Below are 14110 nucleotides of genomic sequence, written 5' to 3'. Positions count from 1 at the left end.
ATCCCAGTTGGTGGCCGCTCATAAAGCTATTTTGTAGGTTCGTGGAGAGCCAATTGCATAATGACTGTGGTGTGTTGATCTGACTTTGACGGCGGTTTCACAGTAATGATACCCCTCTGCTAGGGCGGTGTATGACTGGGGTGAGCAAGATATTTGACACCAAAGAAACCCCCTGATATCCTGCTGTTTTGCAGCAGTTGCCACTTTCCGATATTATCGGATCGCACGCAAGTACTGCGGAGTGGTCTAGGTGGGGCAAGGTCAGACATAAGTTAATCATGGAGGTTCCGTCGGAGCCACAGTGTCAGGGCACTTTGACAGCTAGGTCAATTGGTCACAAACACGCCTCGTGGAAGTCAACTAGCAGGTCTCTGCACCAATACCTGTTTGTGCACTGGTGGCTGAACACATTTTGGCGTTGGTATGTGATCCGGATCTCAGGGCGCAGTGAAAGCTTTCGTCAACTGTTAACACCTGATATAGTATCTGTGTTTGGGAACAGACCCACTTCCCAAAATGTACGGGCATCACAGCTCAGCGCCCTGTAACTATAGGACAGGGACATAAATGCATGCTTGCGAGGATCCATTCACCATTACATCCCCTTTACATTTTTGCAGCCTCGTTCAAAGATGACTGCAGTTCAGCAGACTTGTGACGACAGAGATCTCGATGCCCTGTTTCCCTCCCCATCTTCCCCGCCGAGTGTGCTTTCCCCTCCACGGTACCCTGGAATTTCCCCAGAAGCAGTCGCAGCTTTGACATACGTCTTGAAGGACAACCATACCAAGTACCACATTTTCTTCAACAACATCAAATTTCACAAGTGCGTGTGCATCTCAATTAATCCTATCTCATATTTCTGATTCGAGCGGCGATGAAGCCATATCACTCATCGCACGCTGGCACTATATGCCGCGGGCGCGAGTGGACCTCTGATCGAACAGTTCTATGAGGAAGACGGCTCCTATCAGCGCCCAGCTGTCGAGCCCCCCGAGGCGATCACGGAAGCGAACTTCATGGAACATCTAGGTGATGAGAGGTGAGTTCATCATGACACTTGAAAGACCCCGCTCAATCGATTCCTTGTCAGATTTTACGCTGCATATATAGCCTTCTTCAGTAAGGTTGTCAAGGAAAAGGGCGTCAGCGCCACGCTGGAGGAATACATCTTCTGTAAGAAGTACAACTTTGTAGAAGGACGCGATGCATCTACCCAGCCGGTGATGTTGGCCCGCTTCCTTGGAGGGTTGCTCCACGCCTTCATCCATGTAGGATACGGCGTGGAATTCGGCATCCCAGGCATGGTTGTTGAAGGTGAGCGATACGACAAACCATCGTGAACAGATCTCTGACATAGACATCTTAAGGTCTCGCATTGACCAGCGTGCATGGACGTGAGTTCTTGCCGTTGTATCTTTTCGAGCCTAGCGGCACAAGTGCAGTGGAGGAGACAGCCACTCGGCTTGCCTCGCTTGCCCTTAATACAAAGATGTCTGTTGCACCCTCGCAGCTCGAACAACCGCAGAAAGGACATGCGTTTTCTATTCTTGCCAAGATCATGGAAGATTCAGAATTCGCACCGAAGGAAATAAAGAAGTACTTCAATAAAGATTTTGACGGTCTGATGTCTGAGCACGGTGCTACTATTTGGCGCTACGCTGAACAATGGACGATCGACCCGTCACAGCCAGGGGAAATTGAACGCAAGATAGAGGAATGCATCTGGACCAGCACTCTTCTCTACGCTATTGGCGGATGGAGCAAAGACAGAGGCTTAACAGCAGACTTCTTCTTGTAAGTGGCATCACGGTGGTCATTTGCGAGAATAAATACTAATTTTTGGGACGCTCAGTATGCATCTCGTCACCTCAAGTCTCTTCCTGCCATCCCTGTTGCCTTACCTACCACAAAACTCGCAAGTTCTTTTGCTTCGCGGATACTTCGCAACGACTCTTGCGTGGTGGATCACACGCGGCTTACCTCGACTGGACGTTCAAAGCTTCCTCAGCGCCACCTCACAACTTTCGTCCGAGGTCAAGGTCGCCAACCCGTTCCTCGACATTATTCAATCTGCAATAACGCACCCAAACGAGCATTTGCCGAAGACTCAGCGCGCCTTGGCGCACTTCTCTTCGCTTTATGGCGCACGACCCAAGGGCTACTTCAAGGGCACGGAACTCGATGGCGCAGAAGGACTAGATGGATCGCTATTTCTTACGGCCGCGAGATTGACTGAGGAGTACATGAGCGAGGGTACGAGGCCCTGGAGCCAAGCAGGATTTCCTGCGAGCGATTAGGAGTAGATCGAAGGATTCGAGATGCAGTGAGTATTACGAGCACCACTTAGCCGATGACTGCAATTCTATTTTTCTTTTCAAATGTATTGATTGTCCGACATCACCACAGAATCCAGATACACAGCAACAGTACTAGTACCAGGGCCTCAACACAAAAAACATAAACTACATTCAAGCTGGCGCGCTCCTATTGATATTATTTTTGCCGAACTAACAGACTGAGTTTTATAGAATGAGATTGATCAATGTAGCTGAGCTACTAGCTGCCAGTGGCAGGACTTGATTGTCATTGAAGTTGACTGAATTCAGTCAGCCATCACGTGCGCGTGTTGATGGGAACGCGTCGTGGAGTCGAACCGCAAATTTGATAGATCAGTGGGTGACCAGTGAGAGTGTACACACACGCACCCTCAAAGTGAATACTTTCTTTACGCAAATCGTGCCATCTTTCCTGTAGTGCCGTCAACGGTCATATTGAAGGTAGCTGAGGCCCGAGGCCTGAGGACTCTACAGCGAGGATTAAATCTTAGGACGAGCCCCGTATTTTCAGACAGTTTGATTCATGCATAAGTTGCAACTGGTACACTTTGATTTCGGTTTCGGTTTCGGTTTATGCTGACTGTTGCTTACGTTAGCAAATACGAACCAACATACGACCTTGCGGAGCTCCGACATCATGATTTACTAAGTTATGTGTGTTGATTGCTGCATCTATGTGACTCTCAGTTGAACGGGCGCGTTGCAGGTACCACGATCTCTGGAATGGCCCAGTGGTGTATCATCGAAATGTCCGAGTCAGTCCTGATGGCAACAAGATATATTACTGGATTGACTACTATGACCTATCGACTGCTGCGGGTTCTGAGGGCAATGAATGCGCGCGCACAGCGCCGTTCATGACGCTCGATCTTCTTGCTGTTCACAGGGCCAACGATACGAAGTCGAATATTTGTATCTTTTAGATGTCGCGTCCCTAATATGGGTTTTCTCTTGAATTCGCTTGCATTACAAGCATGGAGTCATCCGGCGGCCATCGCAATCATCGAGCCTTTTCGATTCACGGGAAACTCCAGGCGCCGCGGTACGTACTAGCATGCAGGAAGAGTCATGGCAGAATGACTCATGGCACAATACGGACTTTGAAAAGGCAGTTCCCTATCACCTAGAGTCTAGCGAAGCAGCTCGCCAAGAAATACCGGCAGCCATCATGATGAAGGAAGAGCCGCGGGATGTCGGACAACAAAAATTTGAGCAAAAGAACAGCACACTCTGAGCGAGCCGGAAATTTTAGCAAGGTTTCCATGAGACCATGAATCTAAACGGCCATTTTCCTCAGCTAGTTTGGCACCGCAAGTTCACAAATCCCACATCTGCAGTCCAAAGAGCCTTGCTTTGCGTTCCAGCACCGACCATTGGCACTCATGTGCTCTACATCCTCGTATTTCACAAGCTGCAGCCCATCACAGAGCTCGATGGCGAAGACCTTTTCAACGTGTGGCATCAATGCATCTTGTGTACGTAGTTAACTTCATTGTATTTATGCGGTTCTCTGTTGACATATCGCACAGGTCACCTTAATCTATGGAAGGGAGGGGTCCATCACCGAGATGCCAGTCCTAGCAATATGACATATTACAAGTCTGAAGGCGCCCTGATGGGTATTTTTTACAGCTATGATCTATCATCGCTGTCGACTCCGGCGGGCCCTGGGGGCAACGAACGCATGGGCACAATACCGTTCATGGCGCTCGACCTCCTATCCAACACGTGGGGTCAACGAAGCCAAGTGAAACATTTGTATCGCCATGATCTGGAGTCGTTCATGTGGGTTTTCGCCTGGATTTTCTTGCGTTATAGGAAAGGAGCCCTATGGGAATCGCACCCCTTGGAGTTGGATGAATGGGCAACTTTAGGCGCTGTGGCATGTGGCAAGGAAAAGCTTTATTTTCAGAATCATGTCGAAAAATATCAGCCCTCGGACATCAACCGTTCGCACCCCAATTTTTCAGACATCAAGTTGCGTATGTGGGCTCTCCTCATGGACTGTTTTACTGTGCTCAACACAGCCGACCACAATCGCCAAAGGGCCAGAGTCCGTCTTGCTCAAGAGAAATTGTGGGGAGGAACAGGCCAGCTGACACACGCCGAGGAGTCACACTCGGATATGGATAAGTTTTTACTCGAGTTTACCACTACAGCAGCCTGGATTAAGCTCAGCGCGCTGTCACAGTAATTTTCATTACTTCTTACCCTATATACGGTGTTCTGCGTATCGATGCTTAAAAAATTTTCAATTGCACATTCACACTACGTACTAAAGCGATCACTCTCGATAGAGGATATTAAAAAAATGAGTCATGCAAGTACAGGTCGTTATCGCCATGAAGACAGACAAGCAGGGGTTGGACAGCCCGGTCGCTTCCCGCTTACCCAATTAATTCGCGCTGCGAGGACCGAACCAGCACGATGTAAGTATGAATGCATCTCTGTTGACATCGACACCCCGAGGTTTCTCCCATGAGGCGTGGCCACTGTAGTCAAGTCGAGCGGGCATGCTGGCGACGGAGTGGTCAAATACTTTCATCTCCAAATTTGGAGATGCGGACTCATGCTGTAAATGAGGGCTGGATGCTGATAAGACTACGTCACGATGAAAGTGCATTCAGATATAAATTTGTGTATGTGGGATCTCCTCGTGGACTGTTTTGTGGTGCTCGATACAGCCGCCTTCAATCGCCGCATTGACAGTATTCGTCGTGCTCGATAGAGACCGTGGGCAAGAGCAGGCCAGCAAACACACGCCGAGGAATCAAACTCAGATATGGATAAGTTTTTACTCGAGTTTACCACTACCGACAGCAGCCTGGGTTAAGCTCAGCAAGCTTTGACAGTAATTTTCATTGCTTCTTACCCAATATGCAGTTTTCTGCGTATCGATACTTGTAAATTTCAGTTGTACATTCACAATACACGCTATCACTCTCGATAGTGAATATTCATGCAATGAGTCATACAAGTTCTAGTCGTTATCGTCATGAAGACGGACAAGTTCAACTGTTCAAGGCAGCCCAATCACTTGCCGCACACCGAATTAATTCGTGCTTGAACGCTTCAAGGACCTGTATTGAACCCACACGTATAGGACTTAGCTGGAGCTCAGAGTTCAATGCACATACTATATTGGGCCATCTACGCGCAATCTACACCCAAAGTCGGCATCACGTGCGCGCGTTTGATGGAGCGCGACTCAGCGCGTCGTCGGAGTCGAACTGGACATCAAAACCACTTCAGATTGATCCATGGTCACCAAATTTGCGCCATACCGGTCGGCCGGATATAAAGCAGGAATAGGTCGTCCTCTTTTGTCCTTTTAGTCTTGGGATGGTGGCCAAGGTCTTTGGGGGAGAGGCCCGGGAGAATCGCACTAGCGAGCCGGAAATCTTGGAAAAGGTGAAGGAGATCGCTAAGGTGAACCAATCCGTAGAAGGCCATATTCCTGTGCTGCTCTGTCACGAAAAGTTCACGAATCCCACGTCCTCAATCCGAGCAGCGCTTGGCTTTCCGGAACCTACCATAGGCAGTCGTGTGCTCCACATCCTCGTATTCCCCAAGCTCTCCCCCATCACGAAACTCCGCAGAGACGACCTTTGTAATGTGTGGCGGCAATGTATCCTATGTTCGTGTTTCATGGCATCTATCTCGCTCTTCGTTAACATTACGTGCAGGCCACATTGCTTTGTGGAAGGAAGGGGTCTATCATCGAGATATCAGCCCTGAAAACATGATGTGGTACCGTGACAAGCTCGGGAAGCTTATGGGTGTGTTGAACGACTATGATCTATCGTTGTTGAAGGAGGCGCTGGGTCCTCAGGGCAACGAGCGCACGGGAACGGTGCCGTTTATGGCGCTCGATCTTCTCGCCCCAAAGGCACAACGAGGCGAAGTCAAACACCTATATCGTCATGATATGGAGTCGTTCGTGTGGGTTTTCATCTGGATTTGCTTCCGTTACAACAGCGAAGGAGACCTCCTACCACCGGCAGCGCGCCGCTTCGATGCATGGGCAACTTTAGGCGCCTCGACATGTCGCGAAAAGAAGCGAGATTTCCTGGCTGATATGGGAAGGTGCTCCCGCCCAAACGACATAGGGCGTCTGACGTGGTTTTTCCTTCTGCAGTGTGCCTGGGTGCTTGAAGAATATCGTCATCATCGGTCTAATCAGCAACTTGGTCAGAAACTTAGTCGGCTCGCAGGAGTAATCCCGGTCGACGGACTTCCAGGAGTGGTCGAGCAGTCAGAGCCTGAGGAAGATGAAACAGAGGAAGATGAAACAGAGGAAGATGAAATTGAACAGGATATGGATATTTTCCTAGGCATGTTTACCGCGACCACGGGCTGGCAAGAGCTCGAGCGCCGCATCCGTTCACAGTGATTTTCCTACTCATGACTTTCTGAATATAAATCGGTGTAACTTTTAGTTGTTCAAACATTTATGTAGATAGATATATAGAATATTACGAGCTGCCGCTTTCTCGTGTCCGCCGCGCTTTCCTTATCATCTAAGGCCTAGACTCACAAGACTATTACCATTCTCCAGAAGACTTCGACTGGCTAGTCTCGACGCTGTTTATTCCAACGAACACGAAACGGTATGCGACATTCTTGTACTCATGAGCAGTATGAGCGTGAGCTGCAGCCCCGCTAAACAACATCTGTTCATCGAGAGGATTAATACCTGTATGGACAACAGCATGCCTTACCGTTTACGTCACCTTGCCCTTCGCGCTGCTCACAATTCCTGGGAACTTTTGACCTCGATTGATTTCAGTGTTGCTACAAGGGCCAAAGGCGGTGACACTGTTGGTACGCTGCATCAGAACAGTCAGAGATTTACAGAGAACAAAATCTGTGACGGTCAGGGCTCGGTCCGTTTAATCAGTGTTACTCTGAAATATGAATCACCCAGACGGCACCTGTTGACACAAGTATATAAGCGTAAGTCGTGAAGGAGACCACGTTGTCATGCAGAATGCAGAAGGCTATAGGGTAGACCAAAAGAAGAAAAAGATAGTCCTCATCGTATGAATATCACCGCGACCGAGTCATGAATCTGCAACGAACACGGTACCCTAAGCTTTAAAGTGCTAAACCCTGCCGATGTCCGAGTCGTCCATCTTGTCCTAGGATCCTCCAGGACGTCCGACGCATTAACCCTCTCCTCAATCCCACAGCTCAAGTGCACCGACTGCTCAACCCCCAGTGTTTCGAATGCATAATGTTCATAGCCGCAGTCTACGCTGAACTATGCGTGCAGACCACAAGATGGAGAGGGAGACGTCATCGTTACGTTGGCTCATGCGCATCGAGGAATAAATGCTCACAATAACCACTGAAACCTCCCTCGTATGCAATGGAAAGACTAGTGCGATGCGGGCCGACGACGGACAACTTGAAGATCAAATCCACAGCATCCTATCACATATGATGGCTCCTCTGTGTTGGGAACAGAACTTTGCCCCTGAGCAGTTTGTGTGGGTCGTCCCCCTGCAACTTGTCCTTGCGGTGTTGAACTCTCGCCTATCATGCTGCTCGTGCGTCGCATAGCTGCTTCTGCTTCTGCGTCGGTTTCAGGGGTTATACCGTATCTCTGCAAAGATATCAAAGAGGGACATGTATTGGTGATGATGAACCACTTACATCTTCATCACGGCAAGGAGCAACGTTGACGGGACGCCTGGAGATTCTCACAGGAAATGGGCTGAAATGCAATCGCGGAGGCTGAAGCTGAATTGGTTGAGGAGCATTTAAAGGTCGAGTGCCGGAGCGCAAGAAGCCGAATAAGTTGCGCAGACCAGGCAGAGATGACCTGTCTGCTGAGCGAGGAGGCGTGCGGTTTGTGTGATCGCCGAAGAAGTCATTGCCCTGAACAGGCTCAGGATATATAGAGCTCATAAATGATCGCACTGGACTCACATATCTTGTCAAGCCTCTATTGTTGGTTTGCGGTCTAGGCGCAATAGAGATCTTATGAGACAAATGAGCGAATGATCAAAGTATTTATAACGAGCTCACGTCTCTAGGTCGAGTTGCACGTCCCTGATAAAGGAGTGAGATGAGGCATGAAAGAGAAGACAGATGACTCGCCTTGAGCTTCGCGTTAGGATCCGCATTGTCCTGACCGACACACAAAATCGCTTAGAAAAGAGCCTGATGAAAGCGACGTATACACGCACGTCAACACCACGAGCACGCTTGAGTGCTACTTCCAGACTCCATACATATATTTTTCCATTCGGCCCCCTGATAGCACTGGCAAAGTATTGTCCATCAGAGGACACGGCAACAATCGAGATCTGATCGTCGTGCCAGAGTGGGTCTCCAAGTTGCTTATTTGTTTTGAGGTCCCAGATGCGAACTGAGTAGTCCAATGATGCACTGACAAGACGGCATCCATCGGGAGACAGACAGATGGATAAAACAGATTTGGTATGACCATGAAAAACGACGAGTTCTTCCCCGTCGATCGATTGCCATTTTCGGATGGTGTTGTCATACGAGGCAGAGAAGATGTATGCACCATCCTTGGACCAACATAACGATCTCACTGTGCCGTCATGTCCATTTATCTCGATCAGCAACTTGCCGTCCTTTGACCACACCCGGATCATTTCGTCATCACCGCCACTGGCGAATTTGTCGCCTTGTGGAGAGTATTTGACTGTCCGCACAACTTTATCGCTTCTCTTTATGGGTTGTGCAATTTGTCTGCCAGTGGCCGGGTTCCATCGTCGTATAGTGCCGTCCTCCAATCCACCTGCTACCTCCGCCCCATTCGGAGACCAATCAACGCACATCATTGCAATTGTGTCATTATTCCCCTCCCACCGCGGGTTACCGACCACGCTCCCCTCCTTTACATTCCACAGCCGTACTCTGCCATCTGAACTTCCACATATGACCACTGTTTCCTCCGGAGATATCGCCATTGCGGTTATGTTGTGTCCATCACCATCGCAAGACTTTCCTACTGGCTTTCCATCTCTTGTCCACTGGTGAATTGAACCATCGTCCGAGGTATTCATTATATTGCCACTGGTGCCCAACCAGGCAAGGGTGTTGTTGTATTCATTGTCGCATTTGATGATGCACTCTGGGATCAAACTCCCTGCTGTACGTTCTGGCGTTGGCTTCTTCCACGATGTGGTCCGAGTATTGTGGTTGACGAGGTAGGATCGACCTAGTGGCGAGATGTGCCATTCGCATCCAGGAACGAGCGACTCCGAGGGGTCATCTATGCTCGATCCTGAGTTCCTCGCTCTCATTGCACTTTCGTTGCTCACCTAGTCGCACTCCTGGTAATGGTCTGTGGATTGCATACATGAGGAGTGCAGCGTCGCGATAAAATAGTTGGCCACCAAGATAGACCTCTGTCCACATAGGAGGGAGCGCCTCATTCCCTCCTGCTCGATGTTGAGTTGGTCAATTGGTTTCACAATGTGCTCGCTCACCTTTCCAAAGTACATCCTGGCAGTGCTGTGCACCATAAGCCGGCAGATTCTCACAGGGCTTCAGGGGAGCGATAGGTCCTGGTGGGTCTGACAGCAGTCCTTGGTCCGCCTCTCTCTGTTTCGCTGGCGTGCTTGACTCGACCGTGTTGTTCAGCATGACGACGATTGGGGACGTTGGTGATAATGGAGGTAGTGAGCAGACCTTCTATATATGCCGTTTTGCATGCTGTATTTACGGGCGCCTTGCTTAGGTGATAACCTGTGCTTCTGATGCGTTAGTTCTAAAATAGACCAATCGTTCCCCGCCATCTACTGATCCCTGTGCTCTCCGAGTCGAGACGCGGAGCCTACCATGTACATTGTGCATTGAAAACTTTACCTTCACAAAACAGTATACCATCTAATAGACACTTGACACAAAAATGAATACGGTGATATCAATATACATCTCCAGACCACCAAAGTCCGCAATCAATAGAGTATTGGGAAGATATATATATCAGTAACATTTCACCCCCCCTCAGTGCAACACTGATACAGGGCGATGACGTCTGGGACAGTAGTACAAATCCCATGCCTCGCCGTTCAGATCTGTTCGCAGGCCCGTCACTTAAGCTTCTACTTCGTCTATGCAATTTGTTAAATTTGGTTCCCTGCGCCCCAGCACCCGGGCTGCAAATATTCCCCGACAATTAGGTAGTACCGCTCCAGCCCCGGCGTTGGAGTTTCAGCTTTATCGCTTTTGTCGATGTTTCCCATGCCCAAGAGGACGACGTGAGTCTCTCGTCATCATCGATACTCTTGTCCTCTTTGATCGTTGAATACATTTGCAGAGAATCGGCATGACCCATGAGACTGACGCGGAATCGGTCTTAGCCATGCAACGTACGAGCGATAACAACGCCTATATTTTAATATAACAAGGTCAGGGTGTATCGGGGACTCGCGATTCTAATGCCGTTTTTGCAAGGAGTACGAACGCATTGTGTTTGCTGAGGAACGAGGCGTGAGGGTGGTGTCATCGCCGAAGATGTTATTGCCCTGAGGATATAAAGAGCTCAGGAACATATGATCACAATATTGGACTTGCATATATTGTCAAACCTTTATTGTTGCTTTGCTGTCTAGGCGCGCGCGAGAGAGAGAAATCTGATCTGACGATTAAGTAAAGGGTCAGGTGAGGTATGAAAGAAGAAAGATGACTCTCGTCGAGAATTGGCATCGGGTTGGCATCGGAAAGGTCTTGCCAACCGGACGGCTGTAGGTTGACCAGCAAGGGAGAGACACGAGATGCATGCTGAACAAAGTCAGTATGCATTGCTGGGGCACAACTGACGTACAATATTGTTTAAGTTGCTTGTCACAATTGCAGCTAGTATCTAGCACGTCAGACTGCTTATCTAGCCCCACCGCGCAACAGAAGAGAGCGCTACGAGTTGTATACTTCGAATGTGACGATGCTGTATGGATATAATAGAATAGTCAAAAAAAATGTTCACTTATGGAGGACACGATCGAGGCTCGTACACGGCTGGGGGCGAGACATGATCCATAAGAAAAGTACGAGAGCGAGAGGTGAAAGAAAACTCGAGAGAAAGAAATATTTAGATGACCTCCCGTCTGCGACGTGGAACGCGCACGACTGGCAAACCGCAGCAGATGACTTCAAGGGAAAATTCGCCAGGCTCGTCAGCTGAGCTTTGCGTTTGCGTTGGTCGGCCCTGAGGTTCATGTGTCCCTGATGCAGCTTGATCTTGTGCTGTTGAGCTGCCGGCATTGTTGCTGCTCGTACGTCGCATAGCTGCTTCAGCTTCTGCATCAGTCTCAGCGATCATGCCGTATCTCTGTAAAGATATTGAAGAGGGACATGTAATGGTGATGACGGAACTACTAACATCTTCATCGCGGCAAGGAGCAACATCGACGGGACTTCTCACAGGAAATAAGCTGAAATGCAATCGCCGAGGCTGAAGCTGAATTGTTCGGGGCGAATTTGCAGGTCGAGTGCTGGAGCGCAGAAAGCCGAATAAGTTGTGCAGACCAAGCGGAGATGACCTATCTGCTGAGCGAGGAGGCGTGCGGTTTGTGTGATCGCCGAAGAAGTCATTGCCCTGAACAGGAGTCAGGATGGATAGAGCTCAGAAATGATCGCAATGGACTCACATATCTTGCCAAGCCTCTATTGGTGGTTTGCGGTCTAGGCGCAATAGAGATCTTATGAGACAAATGAGCGAATGATCAGGTTATTCACAATTTTATAACAAGCTCACGTCTCTAGGTCGAGTTGCCTGTATCCTATGTTCGTGTTTCATGGCATTCATCTCGCTCTTCGTTAACATAACGTGCAGGCCACATTGATCTGTGGAAGGCAGGGGTCTATCATCGAGATGTCGGCCCCGAAAACATGATGTGGTACCGTGACAAGCTCGGGAAGCTTATGGGTGTGTTGAACGACTGCGATCTATCGTCGTTGGCAAATGTACCGGGTCCTCAGGGCAACGAGCGCACGGGCACAGTGCCGTTCATGGCATTCGATCTTCTCACCGCAAGGGCACAACGAGGCGAAGTCAAACACCTGTATCGTCATGATATGGAATCGTTCGTGTGGGTTTTCATCTGGATTTGCTTCCGTTACAGCAATGGAGCCCTCCTACCACCGGCATCGCGCCGCTTCGATTCATGGGCAACTTCAGGCGCTACGACATGTCGCGAGAATAAGTTATCCTTTCTGGATAGTCTGGGAGAGTCCTTCCTTCCGGACGTAGTGCTGTTTTCGTACTCCGGTTGCTCACACTCAACTAGGCACATGTGAGTGTCCGTCTGCGCACAGGCCCTACACTGCTGTATCCACTTCTCACCATATTTACAGTGCTTGTCCTCTGGCCGTACAGCCTCGACCTCACATTATCAAGTCTAATACAGTCTATACTCGCGTACTACCAAGTTAAGCCCCAACCATGTCATCTCAAGCCTCATTCAAGCTGGGTCAAGCACTGCTCATACCACGACAGAAACATCTTCACTAATATCAACCTTCACACCTATGGCGTTATATCTGCACATTTAATATTTGCGCGTTCCGCAGCTTGCGCGGTGCGCGTTTTCGTCAATTGAGAGCTGGCGCGTTTTCATCAAGAGTTTCCGCGTTTCCGCCTGCGCGTTTGTGTTGATTGACACGTTTGTATTTTCAAGATTCTCTATATGAATTTAACGAGTCTTTACAAATATGATGAGACACTATAGATGGGCCAAAGCCCTCGTCAAACTACTAACTTTGCGGGCGCTCTTGTGCAGTGGTGAGGATGAGAATATGTTTGCTTCATTATAAGCAGATAGTTTTTTCGGGCGGAAGCCCCGATAGTGGCCCCAACCTGTGCAAAAGTAAGCCGAGGTGAGCTGCGATTCCCACACCAGTAGGAGTGAATGCGACGCAGCGAAGTGAACCTCGGATTCCCAAGTCGTAGGAGCCGCAAAGCGACGCATCGAGGTGAGGCTAGATAAGGAGACAGTTGGTGTCAGAAGTGGTAGTAAGATGGCATCAACATGAGCATGAGTGTGGGCATCCGCGTGAGCATGAGTGCGGGCATCTGCGCCAATGCAGGCATCTGTGTCAGTACAGGCATCCGCGTGAGTATGAGTGCGGGCATCTGCGTCAGAGCAGGCATCCATGTCCATGAAAGTGCGGGAATCCCCATGCGCATGACAGCAGGTGTAGGTATTAGTGGGGAGGCCTTGCGCCCACGCAAGGGCAGTATTCAGCGGCATAGGTGCTACAGGGACGGACTCGGGAGAATTGTATTCTCGCTCGCTGCAAGGTGTCCTGGTGACCGGGTGGATGACTCCTCCCCTTATCAGGTTCTCTGGTGAGAGACCCAACGAGAGTTCACAACGGTAAACTTCCTGCAAGAGTAAGCTTGAAAGAGCAGTGCTGCGGCACCTTCGAGTGCTCTCTACTCATGGCCAGCTTCCCCGCCGGATTTGCCTTCATTGCGTGCGGATGCACACAAGGATCTCAAAGCTCACCGAAGTTTGTGGCCTGAAAGAAAAATCAAAGGCGGCAGGCTTCAGACAGGGCGCCATAGCTCGCTGGAGTGCAGCCTGGGCGCTGCGTGGTAGACGGAAAGAGAAGCCACGTGCTGCACAGCCGCTGCGCAAAGTCAATATTCTAACCCTACGCTCGTACCTCGCTTCGGGGTAGAATTCCAACCAATGCATAGCTACGAGGTCGGCTGGTGTTCGGAAGGTAAGAGACAGCTACTAGTGCATGAATATTAGTTTGCATGAACATTTGTTTCCAGGACC

At 49.5% G+C, this 14110-nt stretch overlaps 5 protein-coding genes across 5 annotated transcripts; 4 read left to right on the top strand and 1 right to left on the bottom strand.

The window, feature by feature from the left end:
* The first annotated feature begins 487 nt into the window (after window positions 1-487).
* DEU56DRAFT_455247 (uncharacterized protein) lies at window positions 488-2701 on the top strand. The gene is made up of 6 exons (XM_041346312.1): window positions 488-826; window positions 884-1042; window positions 1094-1317; window positions 1371-1797; window positions 1856-2326; window positions 2410-2701. Exons 1-5 carry the CDS (start codon window positions 633-635, stop codon window positions 2298-2300), a joined length of 1449 nt encoding a protein of 482 aa, XP_041206552.1. The 5' UTR covers window positions 488-632; the 3' UTR covers window positions 2301-2326; window positions 2410-2701.
* A 761-nt stretch (window positions 2702-3462) lies between these two features.
* Window positions 3463-4125, top strand: DEU56DRAFT_813992 (uncharacterized protein; the record flags this gene model as incomplete). The annotated part of the gene is made up of 3 exons (XM_041353702.1): window positions 3463-3508; window positions 3716-3814; window positions 3925-4125. A coding segment is annotated over exon 3 (201 nt), but the record flags the coding sequence as incomplete, so codon positions are not given.
* A 1424-nt stretch (window positions 4126-5549) lies between these two features.
* Window positions 5550-6832, top strand: DEU56DRAFT_813989 (uncharacterized protein). The gene is given in 3 exon segments (XM_041353701.1): window positions 5550-5976; window positions 6026-6632; window positions 6648-6832. 3 exon segments carry the CDS (start codon window positions 5682-5684, stop codon window positions 6730-6732), a joined length of 987 nt encoding a protein of 328 aa, XP_041206550.1. The 5' UTR covers window positions 5550-5681; the 3' UTR covers window positions 6733-6832.
* A 5326-nt stretch (window positions 6833-12158) lies between these two features.
* DEU56DRAFT_717782 (uncharacterized protein) lies at window positions 12159-12491 on the top strand (the record flags this gene model as incomplete). The annotated part of the gene is made up of 1 exon (XM_041347628.1): window positions 12159-12491. A coding segment is annotated over one exon (333 nt), but the record flags the coding sequence as incomplete, so codon positions are not given.
* A 193-nt stretch (window positions 12492-12684) lies between these two features.
* DEU56DRAFT_813962 (uncharacterized protein) lies at window positions 12685-13935 on the bottom strand. Its single transcript, XM_041353700.1, has 2 exons — window positions 12820-13935; window positions 12685-12767 (listed from the first exon to the last, which is right to left on the bottom strand). Exon 1 carries the CDS (start codon window positions 13571-13573, stop codon window positions 13046-13048), a length of 528 nt encoding a protein of 175 aa, XP_041206548.1. The 5' UTR covers window positions 13574-13935; the 3' UTR covers window positions 12685-12767; window positions 12820-13045.
* Window positions 13936-14110: the final 175 nt, after the last annotated feature.

This window comes from Suillus clintonianus, assembly GCF_016758775.1.
Source record: "Suillus clintonianus strain FC179 chromosome Unknown DEU56scaffold_55, whole genome shotgun sequence".
NCBI classification, from domain to species: domain Eukaryota; kingdom Fungi; phylum Basidiomycota; class Agaricomycetes; order Boletales; family Suillaceae; genus Suillus; species Suillus clintonianus.
Note: the sequence above shows the minus strand (reverse complement) of the source record. Positions and strands in the feature narration are given on the sequence as shown.